The sequence below is a fragment of the Mus pahari genome, chromosome 6 (genome assembly GCF_900095145.1).
Source record: "Mus pahari chromosome 6, PAHARI_EIJ_v1.1, whole genome shotgun sequence".
Lineage (NCBI taxonomy): Eukaryota > Metazoa > Chordata > Mammalia > Rodentia > Muridae > Mus > Mus pahari.
Window position 1 is genome coordinate 740,287 of NC_034595.1, and position 15,545 is coordinate 755,831.

General features: G+C 45.2%; 2 protein-coding genes across 3 annotated transcripts in view; one reads left to right on the top strand and one right to left on the bottom strand.

The window, feature by feature from the left end:
- The window catches only part of Tstd2 (thiosulfate sulfurtransferase like domain containing 2), a 26,562-nt gene extending 18,849 nt beyond the window's left edge, over window positions 1–7,713 (bottom strand). The window contains exons 1-3 of one of the 2 annotated variants that reach the window (XM_029539835.1): window positions 7,628–7,713; window positions 4,521–4,728; window positions 975–1,288 (exon numbers count right to left, since the gene is read on the bottom strand). In XM_029539835.1, coding sequence (XP_029395695.1) covers window positions 975–1,288; window positions 4,521–4,685 — 479 coding nt within the window. In that variant the 5' untranslated portion in view covers window positions 4,686–4,728; window positions 7,628–7,713. The remainder of the gene's footprint in view (window positions 1–974; window positions 1,289–4,520; window positions 4,729–7,627) is intronic. The other variant, XM_021200740.2, reaches the window with a different exon arrangement.
- Window positions 7,714–7,757: 44 nt separating this feature from the next.
- Window positions 7,758–15,545, top strand: part of Ncbp1 (nuclear cap binding protein subunit 1) — a 35,137-nt gene continuing 27,349 nt past the window's right edge. The window contains exons 1-3 of the mRNA XM_021199849.2: window positions 7,758–8,135; window positions 14,432–14,520; window positions 15,020–15,120. Of these exons, the coding sequence (XP_021055508.1) occupies window positions 8,102–8,135; window positions 14,432–14,520; window positions 15,020–15,120 (224 nt within the window). The 5' untranslated portion in view covers window positions 7,758–8,101. The remainder of the gene's footprint in view (window positions 8,136–14,431; window positions 14,521–15,019; window positions 15,121–15,545) is intronic.

Consider the following 15,545-nt stretch of genomic DNA (forward strand, 5'->3'; position numbering starts at 1 on the left):
CTGTAGTGACTCCATCATCCCTTCACTCTCTCTCCACTCTAGGCAGCAGTGCTGTAGTGACTCCACCATCCCTTCACTCTCTCACTACTCTAGGCAGCAGTGCTGTTGTGACTCCACCATCCCTTCACTCTCTCTCCACTCTAGGCAGCAGTGCTGTTGTGACTCCACCATCCCTTCACTCTCTCTCCACTCTAGGCAGCAGTGCTGTCGTGACTCCATCATCCCTTCATTCTCTTGCTATGACTACTTACAGTTGCTTCCAGATTGTCTTTCTAAGTCATTGTTTTTTAAATCTTTATGCCTGTATGATGTATGTCCATGGAAGGAATGTGTTCTTGTATGAATGAAGGCATATGGGAGTCACAATGTATATGTGGGAGTCCGAGGACAATCTTGGGTGTTGGTCCTCATCTTCCACTGTGTTTGAGATAGTGTCTTTTGTTCTTCACTGCTGTGTACCCAACACTTGCTGGCCTGTGAGCTTCTAGGGATTCTCGTCCCTGCCTCCCATTTTGCTGTAGAACTGGGGTGACCCCCAAGCACTCCCATGGCTGGCTTTAAGTTGGTCCTGGGGACTGAAACTTAGGTTCTCACATGTATGTGGCAAGCGGTTACCCCAATGGACCATTCCTCCAGCTGCTATCATTGGGAAGTACAACTAGTTTATTTTTAGTTAGCATACAAAATAATGTGTTGTTTCCAACATTGTTATTACATATAAAATTGCCACAAGCATTCGAGTTTAGGCTTTTATGGGTGTGTGTTTTATTTCTGCTGGTCACACACCCCGGAGTGGATCGCTGGGAAGGAGAAATCTGCACTCTCCCTAGTAATGCCTGGGCCCTTCAGTTGCCTCCCCATGTCAGTTGTATCTACCAAGGCTGCTATTCCTCATTTCAGTGGGCTAGCTGTAGTATCTCATTGTGGTTGAAAATATGTTAAAAGTAAACCAAACTACAGAGTGCAAAACTTACCCTCTCAGCTCCTGAGGGCTAACATGGCTCACATCAGGGAGCCAAGCAGACACTTCCTGAGTAGGAGGGAGACAGTCTCTGGGTGAGCTCCGTTTGTCCGTGGGCGTGAGGACCTGTGAGGCACTCCATGCTGCAGTCAGCTGCTTCAGAGCAGAAGCAGTCTGCTGGGACACGTCTTCAGCATGCTGGGTGGCCACATGTCTGTGGATGCTGGTCTGGTCTGCAAACAGCTGCTGACAACATCGCCACCGTTTTTCCTTAAATTCATAAGAAGGTGCTGGAACTTCTTTGGTTTTCACAAGAAGGGCAAAGGCCTGCAAATAACATTTCAAATACCATCGTTATTTAACGGTCTTAGGTTTAGGGGTAACAAAAGTTTCACTCAAATCACCTTTTATGGGTGTCTAGCTTGGAATCCTGACAATCTATAAAGCACTCCAAGAGCAATAGCATGGGCTGTGCTACTTCCAGCAACCTACACACTGACACGGGCTTCATACCCTGGCCTTCCAAACTTGCGCCTCCTACATCCGTGTTCTTCTGCACGTGTCAGAGACATGGACAAACTGGGCACCTCACTGCTCCCACCTCCCTGTCTTCCCTGTCCACACTGCTCCCTGACGAGGGACGATGCTACTCTGTTTTCTCTATTGGAGTGGCTCTCAACCTTCCTAATGCTGCGACTCTTTAATACAGTTCCTCATGTTGTGGTGACCCTCAACCATAAAAGTATTGTTGCTTCTTCATAATTGTAATTTTGCTACTGTTCTGAATCGTAATATAAATATCTGGTATACAGGATGTCTGATATCACAAGCCACACGTTGAGAACTGCTGCTCAGTAAATATAAACACTCAAGAGTTCAGTGCCGAGGCTTCCTCTGACACCAGTCCGTACAGCTCCCACTAAATGCTATTTTCCTACTTGCTAGATATAAAATCTTAGATTTTTGCCCTTCCACTTAGTTGTAAATATTGGCTCTGCTATTTACCTTTGAAAACAAATTAGGAAGTTATTCAGCCTGTAGGTGCCAAATTTATACTTGGAAAAGGTAAATCAAAGAGTTCATAAATGTTAAACAGCATACTTAGAATTACATCCTCGTCTAATAAGGACAGTCATCATGCATTCCCGCTCCCCCACCCTGTTTCCAGCTCAGTTAAATGACCCAGTCCATTCACTGCTCCCCAATGCCATCTGAACACTTACCCCTGCCCCCCAGCTTTGCTTATGTTCAGCTTAGTGTCTGGAACACTTTTTTAAATCACCAAAATCTTATCTAGCTGAAAGGACGCCAGTTCTTGAAAGCACACACTTATAGAGCAAACCAGACAGGAACCTTGAGGAAACTGACAAGGCTCTCTAAGGTAACTGCCTCCTCCTGTCCATACACCAAATCCACTTTCCCCTTCTTGCTGGGATGCTGTATTTCTTAGCCTTTGCAATTAGTGCTATACAACTGTTTTCCAATGGAGTGACAGGTGGCAGCTGCACTCCTGGTCCATAAAAGCCTGCCATGTGAGTGCCTCTGTGCTCTCTTCTTCTTTAGTTCCAGTGGGAACTCTGGAAATGTGCTGAGTCCTGCAGAGGCAACATCAGCCTGGGTCCTTGCAGCCTGTGTGTTAATGAAAATGCCTTATTTCCCATATCCCAAGTCCAAACACTTAATGTGCTCTATCCACTGCAGGTGTGAGGCCATTTGTTACTGTAGCCTTGACCCCACAATTAGAAATTTCTATATGACTAATATGGAAGAACACAGAGCAAAGACATCAATACTATGTAACTATGATAAGCAAAGGGTGGTGTACACCTTTAATCCCAGCAGAGGGCTTCAAGACCAGCCTGGTCTACAGACCATCTGTAGCAACCAAGCCACTGAAGTGGGTGTTGGCAGCAGCTCTGCTTCTGTGTAACCAGGTGAGCCTCCTGCACTTGAGACAAGGTAAGTGTTGGAGGATACTTGATCACACTGTGAATCCCAAGACTGTGTTATTTACTGGAAAAAAAAAGCTTTTAGTTATGGTGTGGCACAGCCTTAAAACACACCTTTAATCTAAGAGCTTTTTGCTTGAATACTGTAAACAGGATTAAATAAAATCAACCACAGGTCAAGGAGTGGAACAACCAGCCAGATTAAGAAAAGACCATAGAGAGTGAGATGGATGGATAGAGAGACACAGGGAAGTACACAGATGGGATATCAGGATGAAGGAGGTTTTTTGGGATGGCATGAAAGAGGGGCATTGCTTCTGCACCATCGGCAGAGGAGGAAGTGGGCGCTTTCTCTGCTGCTCTGAACTAGCAGGCTGTCACCCTAGCATCTGGCTCCTGAGTCTTCATTGGCAAAATCAAACGACTGAGATTTTATTAAAAAACAACAGGGGCGTATGAACAGAACCTCTGGACATGGCCAGTAAGGGGGTCACTTATAAAATTCTAACTTTCTGTAAGTTTGAAATTACTGCAAAACAATACTGGAAAGGGACTTTTGTAACCTGTGAATTTAATTTTCAAGGAAATCCATATAGGCTAACTGGAAGGGGCAGCTGGGAAATTAAGAGAGACATTTATTCTTCACTAATATGGAACCGAGAAGAGGCTCTCCAAGAGGTGAGAAAGCCATATCCAAGCAATATCCTCAGCCAGCCATTTCCCTACTGATGGACCTTCAGTTCCCTGCTTTTAAGAAGAGAGTTTTAGCCAATGGTTTCAACAACAACAACAACAACAACAACAACAACAACAACAGGGATACATGGCTCTGAAGAGGGGCATCATCAGCACCATTTTTTTGTTTTTTTTGTTGGTTTGTTTTTTTCGAGACAGGGTTTCTCTGTATAGCCCTGGCTGTTCTGGAACTCACTCTGTAGACCAGGCTGGCCTCGAACTCAGAAATCTGCCTGCCTCTGCCTCATAAGTGCTGGGATTAAAGGTGTGCACCACCACCGCCCAGCCAGCACCATCTTTATAGCACAATTACAACAGTATTCTTAGGAACCCTGTAGCATTCTGCAGTGCTCTGTCTTTTCTTCAAAGCACTGAGCTAGCTGGATGAGACCAAACTTCCCTGGCCAGCATGGTTCATAACTGCATCTGTAGATGTCTGCTGCCCTGTTACCTGTCATTCTCCTCATACTACAGTTCAGAGTTCCTGGGACTCTTTCTACACTAGAGGAAAGATGTCCAACCTTCTTCTCTAGGACCTAGTCATTTTTTTTTAAATGTATGTAAGTACACTATCACTGTCTTCAGACACACCAGAAGAGGGCATCAGATCCCATTATAGATGGTTGTGAGCCTCCATGTGGTTGCTGGGACTTGAACTCAGGACCTTTGGAAGAGCAGTCAGTGCTCTTAACCGCTAAGCCATCTCTCCAGCCCCTGGGCCTAGTCTCTTCAAATACACTACCACAACAGTTCTAAGACTATATAATTCGAGACCAGACTACACTGTGAGGTAGATGCAAGCTCAATAATCTGCTTTTACATGTACTTCATTAATTTTACATGCATGATCATGAGAACACCAACAGCAATTTTACCTTTTTCTTTGCCAACGAGTATTTCTTCTTTGTACTGCCATCTAATTCTGCTTTGAGACTGTTGCTGGGATTAACAAGATTTGATTCTTTTAAATCCAGATCAAAAACCTTTAAAACACAGGTCTCCAGGCCATCCTCTTCGTCTGGTAAAGTGGAAGAAGGCATCTGGTTCTATCAGTGGGACAGGTTCCTTGCAGACAAGTATCTTCTGAGACGTAAGCAAAAGAGAATGCAACAATCAGCTCTTTGGTTACTTCTTGAAGCAGATAGGAAGCTAACGGACTCATGCAAATGAACAGCAGCCTCACTGCCCAAGCTCTCTGTTCGTCCACTCGCTCACTCCATAGTGTATTTATGTGACAACTATGCTCAACCAGGCACTCTACTACACACTGGGAATAGAGCAGTAAATGCAACAGGAAAAAGTCTATCCTCTTAAGTTTACAATCTACTAAGAAAGGTAAGCCGATAAGTTGAGTTATTTGAGTTGCCTTTTCATTTTTTTTTTTTTTAATATTCCAAAGAAAAATGAGTGGAGTAAGGAGGCAAGTGGAAGGGCTCCTCATACACAGGAAGAGCCGTTCTGAGGCAATAGCACTCACCTTCAAAGAAACATGAACTAGGAAGTAAGCCATGGGCAAACACAGTGTAGGCACAGTGAGAGCAGGAAAGCACTATGGGCCTCCCAAATCACTCAGCCCAGTGTTACTGTAGCTTTGTTTCTTTTGTTCTCAAATCTCAGAGCCAAAATTTCCAAATTGCTACTGTGGCTAAATCTTACCAAAATGGATACACTATAACCAATACAGTCTTCTTCGTTACATTTTATTACTTGTGCCTAGATGCCTGCCAGTTCCACATCTGCACAGGCTCCAGGGATCAAACAGTGTTGTCAGGCTTGAGGGGCAGGGGTTTGCCCACACAGCCATCTTCCAAACCCTATTTTTTTTCCAACAAAATTAAGAAAATTTTATTCTTGAATCTTTTTTTACAGTCCAGTCTTTATCCCCCTTCTAGTCCGCCCTCTGTTCCTCATCCCCACACCTTCTCCGTCCCCTGCCCAAGAGAATACCCCCAGTCCTTGGGGCCTCAAGTTTCTCCAGGGTTAGGTGCATCTTCTCACTGAGGCCAGACCAGGCAGTCCTCTGCTGTATATGTGACTGGGGCCTCCTATCAGCTGGTGTATGCTGCCTGGGCCAACCCCTATTTTTTTGTTTTTTGGGTTTTTTGTTTGTTTGTTTGTTTTTCAAGACAGGGTTTCTCTGTATAGCCCTGACTGTCCTGGAACTCACTTTGTAGACCAGGCTGGCCTTGAACTCAGAAATCCACCTGCCTCTGCCTCATAAGTGCTGGGATTAAAGGCGTGCACCACCACGCCCGGCTCAACCCCTATTTTTAAATTAATTTTTCTGAGTCTGGGTCTTGCTACATAGTACCGGCTGGCCTTGAGCTCCTAGTAATCTTAAAGTTAAGATTCCCCTTGCCTCTCCTTCTAGAATGTGAGGCCATTATACCAGGCCCAATGCTTTGCCATCTTTTGAAAGTCAGCAATCCACTTTGAACTACATTCATTTCTTGTCTGATTTAGTGATGGTTAATGTGTAGTTTCCAACCTTGGACCAAGGTGCATGTTTTATATATCAAAGCAGACCTGGCCTTCAGGTTCTCCTAGTAGCCTAAGTCCCTAGCTGGTACACCCCGTCCCAACCCGGAACTCTCCAGCCCAGGGCCGGGCTGCCCTTCCCCCAGAGGCCCCTCCCTATACAATCCAGACCCTTTGGCCTCCTAGTTGGGACTCCTTCCCTTCTTTCTTTGCTCCTGTGCCCTTTCTTCCTCCATCCCCATAGTGACTCCCCTGGTCTCAGTCCTGGTGGCGGCCAGTGAACTCACCTTTAATATATTCTCATCTGGCTTGTTTCAGGCAGAGAAATAACCCATCACTTAACTCCCCTCTTGGAGTCTCACCCTCCTCTGATGATCTGTCCTTGCGCCTCTGACAGAAACTTGCACCACTTTCCCTAGGCTATTAAGTCAGTCAGATTACAGTGCCTGTGGCCATTCCTGAGAGGGTCATTTAGGGCTTCAGTTACAAAAGAGCAGAAGCTTCAGTATCTTGACCACCGTCTCGTCGTCGTCGTCTTATGTACAGATGGTGACAAATGTTAATTAATGCAATATAGTACTTGCTGAATGAAATAAAGCAAGAGTTGAAGAGTCAGAGAAATAACTCTGTAGGTCCCTGATGGTCAGTCATGTAGGTTTCAGAGCAGAGACCAACAGATAAAGGAAATAAGTCTTGATTCCTAAAATGTGAACAAGCTGGACTTAGCAGAAGAACATGGTGGTTTACACACAATGACGGGAACAGAACCCAAGAAGCCATAGTTTGGAATTTGCAATGGAAATTCCTGGAAAGATGGATTGCTTGCATGTATGAATAAATAAATGAAAAGAATAGAAAAACGATAATCTTTAAAAACAAACAAAGAGAAGTAGAGCCGGGATACTTCTTGCAGAAGACCCGGGATTCAGCACCCCACCCCACTCCCGCTCACTCTTCTCCTCGCTCACAGAGTCTGAAACTCCAGTTCCAGGGTGGTGTCCAGACTTACAAATACATAAAATATTGCTTTAAGTCCGCGAAGAGGTTTAAGTATAGTAAATAAGTTTGATCATAGACTTGCTCTGAGTACAGCAGGCAGTGTTAGTGGATGAACTGTAACACAGGAAGTGGAAGATCTAATGACTCCTCCCTAAATTCCTAGATTAAGCAAACTACCGAAACGGCCATTTACTGTAACAGGTAAGACTGAAGGGTAAGTTTCGGCTAGACCATGGACAAGGCAGTCTGGTGCCCATCACAGGGCAGAGGACGTCCACATACTGTACACGTGCAGAAGGACAGAAGAACAATTGGAACCAGACCGATTAGTAGCTGGGGCGTCCGTCAGCTGCGAGGTAGGCAGCAGGACTACAGTGAGCAGGCTCGGCCGGGCGGGCCTGGCTTCCCTACCGCTGAAAGTGGCTTGCCCTCCTCCCCGCTCAGGTCTCCCGAGGCGTCCACAGCGGGATGGCGAGAGAGAGGGAGAGAGAGAGAAAACACGTACCCGCAAACCCTAGGCCTTCCCCGGGTCTCCCTTCACCAACTTGGCGCTGCTCCCCGCCCTCGAGCCCACGCCCCCCCGGCGTGCGCGTGCGCAGAAAATCCCTGAGACGTCACCTCTCCCCGGAAGTCTCCCAAGTCGCCGGCGCAGGGGCCGCCGGGAAAATCCCGCCGGGCCTGTGCAAAGCCGAGGCGGGATCGCTGCGGCCGGGATAATTTCGCTCGCCGTCCCGAAGGGTCCGGGGTGGAAAGCCGGAGGAGGCGGCCGCGCTTGGACTTGCAGACGCCGGCCTTGCACCGCGGAGTCCATCCGGTGCCTCTCTGCTCGCGCTTCCGGCAGGCGTCGTGAGCGAGTGCGCCTGCGCGCCGCTCAATCCGCGCGCCTCGCCGCTGACCGCGCACCGGCCGGCCGGCAGCCCGACGGTTCTGGGGTTGCAGGCGACTCGCAACTCAGATCGGCGGTGCCCCAGCAAGCAGCATGTCGCGGAGGCGGCACAGCTATGAGAACGATGGTAAGTGCTCTCGGCCTGGCCACCGCGCCCGGGTGGGAGCCGAGGCCGGGCTGCCTTCGGTCTCCAGGGAACGGATAGGAATCCTTTCTCCCCGGGAGGGTTCGGGGAGCCCCAAAGAGAGGCTGCTGACTCGGGTATGGATAGTGGCTTCGGGAAAGCGACGGCCTCCTTGCTGCCCCATCTCCTTCAGTCGTGGGAAAGGAAGGCCTGGTGAATCCCGTGGGCAAATCCGACCTGGGGTCCCACGACACTGAGGACATAATCCCTCACTACTGATCATGGAAACGGCACGTGTGTGTCTGCTGCTGCCTCTTAGGGTCAGTTAGTGGCGGGGATCTAGTGGCCCAGTGTTTTCGGTTTAACCCTCCAGGATGCACTTGGAAAGGACCCTAGGAAGACGGGAAAAGAACAAAGCTATGACAGGTCGGATGTTGGAATCTGAGCCCTTATCCTCCATCTGCCACCCGATGATTCCCCTCTTTTAGGCTTCAAGAAAAGAATACCGACACCCCAGAGGTCACTAATAAACAGACATGGGGTGTTTTGTTGGGTTGGCTTTAAGCGTATTTCCCTTATAAGAAAGTGCAGGGAAACTAACCCGAGCAGATTAGTAATTCTCGGGTCAGTTTTGATAGTCGCCGGCAAGGACGTCGTTGTGTTGCCATAAATTTTGTTACCAAGCTCAGATTTGCACCATTGTTGCCTTTCAAGAACACACTTGGAGCTGGTAATATTTTAGTGAACTCCTTCGAAATGTGTGTTAGGTCTAAAGGGTTAAGACAAGAAAAAACCTTAAGAACCTAAGGATTTAGGTTCGAAACTCGACATCTATTATTTACTATGTGATCTTGTCAGGGTCATATGACTTCCTTAAACCTAAGCGTGGACTGTGGATAATGCTAAGCCGTTTGGTTTCTACGGGGGCTAAATGAGATACTGTGCTCACCAGTAGTTCATGATGTTGTTTATTTTATCAACTGGTAATGTCTCAGAGGTGGTACACACAGATAAATGCTGACATCATTAAGAAAAAAGCCCCCCACCCCGAAGTTTAATTGGGTTAGCTTTCTCCCTTGGAATGGTAAGACTACCAATCGAATCCCATATAGTGGACCACCAGGTTTCTGCTAGGCAGTACCTGAGAGAATGTCCTAATACATCAGGAGTGCCAACTTGCGAAACAATTTCCTAGCTTCTGTACTTGCAGTACAGTAGGAGGCAGTAAGTAAAACAGTGGAGATTCCCTCCCCTGTATTAAGACAAACCCCACAGCAGTATAATGTAATTCGTTATATGGTCACAGGGTTGTCACAGTGAGGTGAAGGGTATAGAGACCAAGGTGAGAGAGAAGCTGGTCAGGTAAGGCCTCCTTGCAGATGGCTTCTGACTTCAGTGATGTGAGGATGAACCATGTGGATGTTTGGAGGAAGCAAGGTCCAAAGGGAACCATGAGTTAAGGTTAGAACATTGCTGTCGTGTTAGAGAACAGACAGCGAGGAGGCCATTGTTGGTAGAAGAGAGAAAGTGAGGGTAGAAGTTAGGAGACCAGGGAGTTTAGATGAGGCTCTTACCTTACTGGGCCACTTTAACATTTCTGTTAGGACTATATAATTGGGGATTCACAGAGATACTAGGTAGCTAGTCAATAAAGTCCCTGTAGTTTACTTAGAGTCACAGAAAGGGCTGTTGTAAATGGAAAGTATCAAATCTAACTCAGTCTTAGACTCTTTTGTTTGTTTTTGAGACAGGGTCTTTATGTGACCTGTCCATGGTCCAGCCGTCTGTGTATGTAGTCCTGGCTGTCTAGAACTATGCAATTCAGGCTGGAACCTATGTCCTGGATAGATAGATCCCACTGACTACCTCTGCCTTCCCCTGCCTACCCCCAAGGGGAATAACATGCCTGGCAGGCTTAGATTCCATAACAGTATCTCTGAACTTCTTCAGTCAATGTTGGATATACATTTTACCAGTGTTAAGTATGTTGTCTTATTGTTAAGAAGGAATTTAGATTGTTCAGAATCTTAGTCAAAAGTTCAGATAGCATATTCTACTTCCACTTAGGTCTTCATATTTTATTGTCACTGTTATACTTAGGGACAGTATACTTTGTTTCAGAAGTGATATTCTTCTACCATTTTAAATTCTTGGTTTAAGTTTGTTGAGTCAAAGTTACTTTTTTCTTTTATGGTGGTGTTTTTGTCTACTCTGTTGATCTAAATTACACCTCTGATTCTAACAAGGGTATAGGAAATATACAATGTATCTTTGTAACATTCGGTTCCTAGTGCAGGGAGAAAATGATATGGTGTTTTGTTTGTTTGTTTGTTTGCCCTGTTCTAATGTCATTTCCACCCACCCTCCACCTCTGGTTTCTCTGTGCAGTCCTGGCTGTTGGTGGAACTTGCTGTGTAGACCAGGCTGGCTTCAAACTCAAAAGATTTGCCTGCCTCTGCTGCCAGAGTGCTGGCATTAAAGGCCTGCACCACCATGCCTGGCTATTATTTGGTGTCTTAAGAGCCTTTAGAGTGGTTATTAATATAAAGGCCTCTTCTCTGCACTACCAAGTGTTGGTAGCAATATGTAACTTTTACATATATTATAAAACTTACATACAAAGTAAGCCTTTTCTGAACTATGGTGCCAACATAAACTTGTTTCTCTTTTATTGTTTAGGGTATGAAAACATTCAGCTAGTTCCCCAAAACGTGTCTAAAATATCTAACAAAGTGGTTTTCAGCCTTCCTAGTGCTGTGACCCTTTAATACAGTTCCTCACGTTGTGGTGACCCTAATCATAAAATTATTTCATTGCCACTTCATAACAGTAGTTTTGCTATTGTTGTGAATCATCTGATATGCAACCCCTGTGAAGGGTCATTTGATTCCCAAAGGGGTTGCAACCCATAGGTTGAGGATGCCGCTCTGAGGATATCTATCTTTTCTTATGAGGATGCTGCTCTGAGGATATCTATCTTTTCTTATGAGGATGCCGCTCTGACGATATCTATCTTTTCTTATGAGGATGCTGCTCCTGTTCTGAGGATGGATATCTATCTTTTCTTACTCCAGCTGATTTATTTTTATTTTTTTGAAAAAAGGTCTAAAAAATAAACAACAATTAAAAAAAACCAACCCTATACTTGATGAATTTAGGTTAGTTGACCAAAGAGCTCCAGGAATCTGCCTGTTTCCGTGTTCTTGGCCACCTCTGGGTTACAGGCGGGTGTCACTACTCAGGCAGATTCTCATGGTTGTTCAGCAGGCACTGTACCCAGTGAGCCACTCCCACTCCCTAAAGTGTATGGATGTTGTCTGTGCCTATGCACATGGTGTGTGCGGGCCATGCAGAGGCATTGGTGTCTTTCTGTCACTCTCTGCCATATTAGATTGAACATGTGACTCACCATTTTGGTTAACCAGCAAGCCCCAACAGTCCTCATGTCTTACCTCCCATACATAGTGGTGGGGCTGGGGTACCTTGTATGGCTGTACTGGCTTTTTTTTTTTTTTTAAGACAGGGTATCCTAATTAAGGTTATTATTGCTGTGATAAAATGCCGTGACCAAAGCAACTTGGGGAGAAGAGTGTATTTCAGCTTCCATTTCCAGGTCCTTCTTTGAGGGAAGTCAGGGCAGGAACCTGGAGGCAGGAACTCATGCAGAGGCCGTGGAAGGGTGCTGCTTACTGGCTTGCTCCCCTGAGTTGCTCAACTTGATTTCTGTCTAGAACCCAGGAGCACTCACCCAAGGATGGCACCACCCACAATGGGCTGGGCCCTCTCCCATCAATCACTAATTAATTAAACGACTTACAGGCTTGCCTACAGCCCTATCTTTCTGAGGCTCAATCGGTGTTCCCTTCCTGTGCCAAGTTGACATAAGATTAGCCAGCCCAGAGTCTTACTATTTTGCCCTGGCTGTCCTGGAACTCTTAACTCACAGGATTGGTTTCCCTCCGCCTCCCTGGTACCAAGCAGTGTTAGCTTTTGGTGGGAGCTAGGGATTGGACTTGGTCTTCATGCTTGGGCAGCAAGCATTCTTGCCCACCACGCCCCAAAGTATTCTTAATGAAGATGCTGTATTCTTCTTCTGGGACCTCGCCCAGGCTCTGCCCAGTCCAGTGTCTGTCCGGGGTCTGATTGTAATCGGTAGCACTAATATGTACACTTCATCTTCTCTCAAGTACCAAGTACTTTCTGCAACTACATTTCTCCAAATAACCCTTTGCTGAATGGCCACAGTGACACGGAGGTTTACAGTTCAGAGATGTGGCTATGTGCCTGTATTTTCTCATATTCTTTAGACAGCCTGCTTGTCTCCCTGAAGCAGTGTTTTCCATGTGTCAGGCTCATGAGAGAACCTGGAGGGATCGCTTTGAAGACAGGGATGGTTGCAAACTGGGACAGGTTAACCATATAATTAGGAGAGCTTTGGAGATGGGATGAAGGGTTAGTGTAGTAGATGAACCATAAGGAAAGGAAGAATTTGGTAAAGTTTAGAAAAACTACTGCTGTCATTGCCAAATGATGGTTGACACTCTGTCATCTCTGGCCTTCACCTAAATCTGGTTCTGAATAATAATAATAATGAACATGGTTGATGCATTATGCATTCTGGAGCAGTTTCTCAGCATCAGTACTGTTAATGTTTAGGGTTTGTTTTTTGTTTGTTTGTTTGTTTGTTTGTTTTTTCGAGACAGGGTTTCTCTGTGTAGCCTTGGCTGTCCTGGAACTCACTCTGTAGACCATGCTGGCCTCGAACTCAGAAATCTGCCTGCCTCTGCCTCCCGAGTGCTGAGATCAAAGGCGTGCGCCACCATGCCCGGCTTTAGGGTTTGTTTTTTTTGTTTGGTTTGGTTTGGTTGGGTTTTTTTTTTTTTTTTTGAGACAGGGTTTCTCTGTATAGCCCTGGCTGTCCTGGAACTCACTTTGTAGACCAGGCTGGCCTCGAACTCAGAAATCCGCCTGCCTCTGCCTCCCGAGTGCTGGGATTAAAGGCGTGCGCCACCATGCTCGGTTTAGGGTCATATTTTAAATAGTTTCCGAAGGATTCAACTTGTTTTTGCATCCCTATTTCACCGGTTTACATAGGAATTCAGTTACATCATCAGATTAGCAAGTGCTGTTGATACCCTCAGGTTTAGGAAGCAGCAACTGAGGCTCAGTAACAGGCTACAGGTACAGTAGCAGCAGCAGCGTTCTGCTCAAAGCCGTTTCCTATGTCGGTGCCATTGCAGTGTGTTCACAGAAATGGACATAGCTCCCTGGACACTGTTTAAACAAAATTTAACTGAGATCTTTTTCCCAGCATTGTTGTTTATAGTGATCTTAATGATAGAAACAGGGGTGAGGAGTTGGAAAGATGGCTTAGCAGTTAAGAGCACTGGCTGGGAGCTGGTGAGATGGCTCAGCGGTTAAGAGCACTGACTGTTCTTCCAAAGGTCGTGAGTTCAAATCCCAGCAACCACATGGTGGCTCACAACCATCCATAGTGAGATCTGATACCCTCTTCTGGTGTGTCTGAAGACAACTACAGTGTACTCACATATAATAAATAAATCTTTAAAAATAAAAATAAAAAAAAAAAGAGCACTGGCTGTTCTCTAGAACCCAGGTTTAATTCCCAGCTCTCAGACCATGTCTCACAGATGTCCATAACTTTAGTTACAGTGCATCTGGTGTCCTCTTCTGGCCTCCATGAGCTCCAGACACACAAGCGGTAAACAGTCATACATATAGACAAAACATCCATACACATAAATAAAAAATTATATATGTGTGTTTACATATATAGAGGCAGGGAGAGAGATTGGGTATGGAGAGATGGCTCAACAGTTAAAAGCATTTGAGAACTGGGATTGGGTCTCAGCGTGTTCAGAAGCTGGGCATGCAGTACATGTCTTTAACCCCAGCTACAAGGCAGGATGGAGACAGAAATTATCACTAGGACTTGGTGGCTTCCAACCTAGCTAAGAGTTAAGTCCCAGGTTCGGGGAGAGACCTTGCCTTGAAGGAATAGTGTGGTGGAAGAGGATACTCAGCGCCCACTGCTGGCTTTAGTGTGAGTGTACTGGCACAGGGACCCATGTGTGCATTCACTCTCATGTGCACAAACAGATCTTTAAAGGATATGGGATAGAAGTTCTCCAGGCACCTTAGTTAAAACAGGATTGGTTAAGAACTACTTTAAAAAATACAACCTAATAAAAAAAAAGATTAAAGGCTAAAAAGGTGACAAAAACCTGGATAATAGATTCATCATATAATGTTGCATTTTTTTTAATATTGTAAAATAGGTGGACAACCTCACAAAAGGAGGAAGACATCTGATGCAAATGAAACTGAAGATCATTTGGAATCTTTAATATGCAAAGTAGGAGAAAAGGTACGCACCAAGCCCAGAGGTCAGGGTTGTGATTTACACTTTGATTAATTTCTGAAGTTGTACTGGGTAATGTAGGTTTTAGACAAAACTTATATTATTACTGCACATCTGTATCTCAAAGCAAAAGTGTTTTGGAACTCCTGGGATTCTGATCATTAAATTTTTTCAGTAAGTAATTTTCATTAGCTAAGTCTTAAACAGACCTGGGGAATAGTCCTCCGGCTGACCTGAAGCAGACTGATGCCTGGGACATCATTAGTGAGAGGCAGAATGCAGCCCACGCTGTCTTCCCGCTCGGAAGATTTCATTGACTTTGTAGAACAGTAACTACTGGAATTGATTGATGCTGAGGGAATTGTCAACAGTTCTTGTTTTTTTCCCTAAGGAATTATAGTGCCTTATAGGAGACCTTACTGTCTTCATGGTCTTCATGGTCATCCAAGAATTTTAATTCACTGATTGCTTGAGTGCTAACTGATGGTAATGATGTCTTCTGCAGAGTGCCTGTTCTTTAGAGAGCAATCTTGAAGGCCTGGCTGGTGTTTTAGAAGCTGATCTTCCTAACTACAAGAGCAAGATCTTAAGGCTCCTTTGTACAGTGTATGTATGTAAAAGATTTGTGGATCCAGGTGATGATGTATTATCTACTCTTGTGTGCTTTGGGGAATGTTCAGTGGACGTCCTCATGTTAATTAGTCACTGGCTTTCCCTCTGTCCTGAAACCCGTGCTCATGAATATTCATCTTTGCCCTTTGTTGCACTTAGTTTTTTAAAGGGATAAATAGGAATAAAATGAAGTGTTTTCCTTATGTTTTGTTTCTTAGAATTTTAAAATAATTGAAGTTAATTTTTTAACTCAGAAAATAGATGAGAAAATAGATATCTTATTTAGAGATCCTTTCTCCCCCACCAAGGAATGCATCACATTTAGATGTTTAAAGTAGAGTTTAGCTCTGTGTGTGTGTGTGTGTGTGTGTGTGTGTGTGTGTGTGTGTGTGTGATTAGTAGGACCAAATATATTGGAA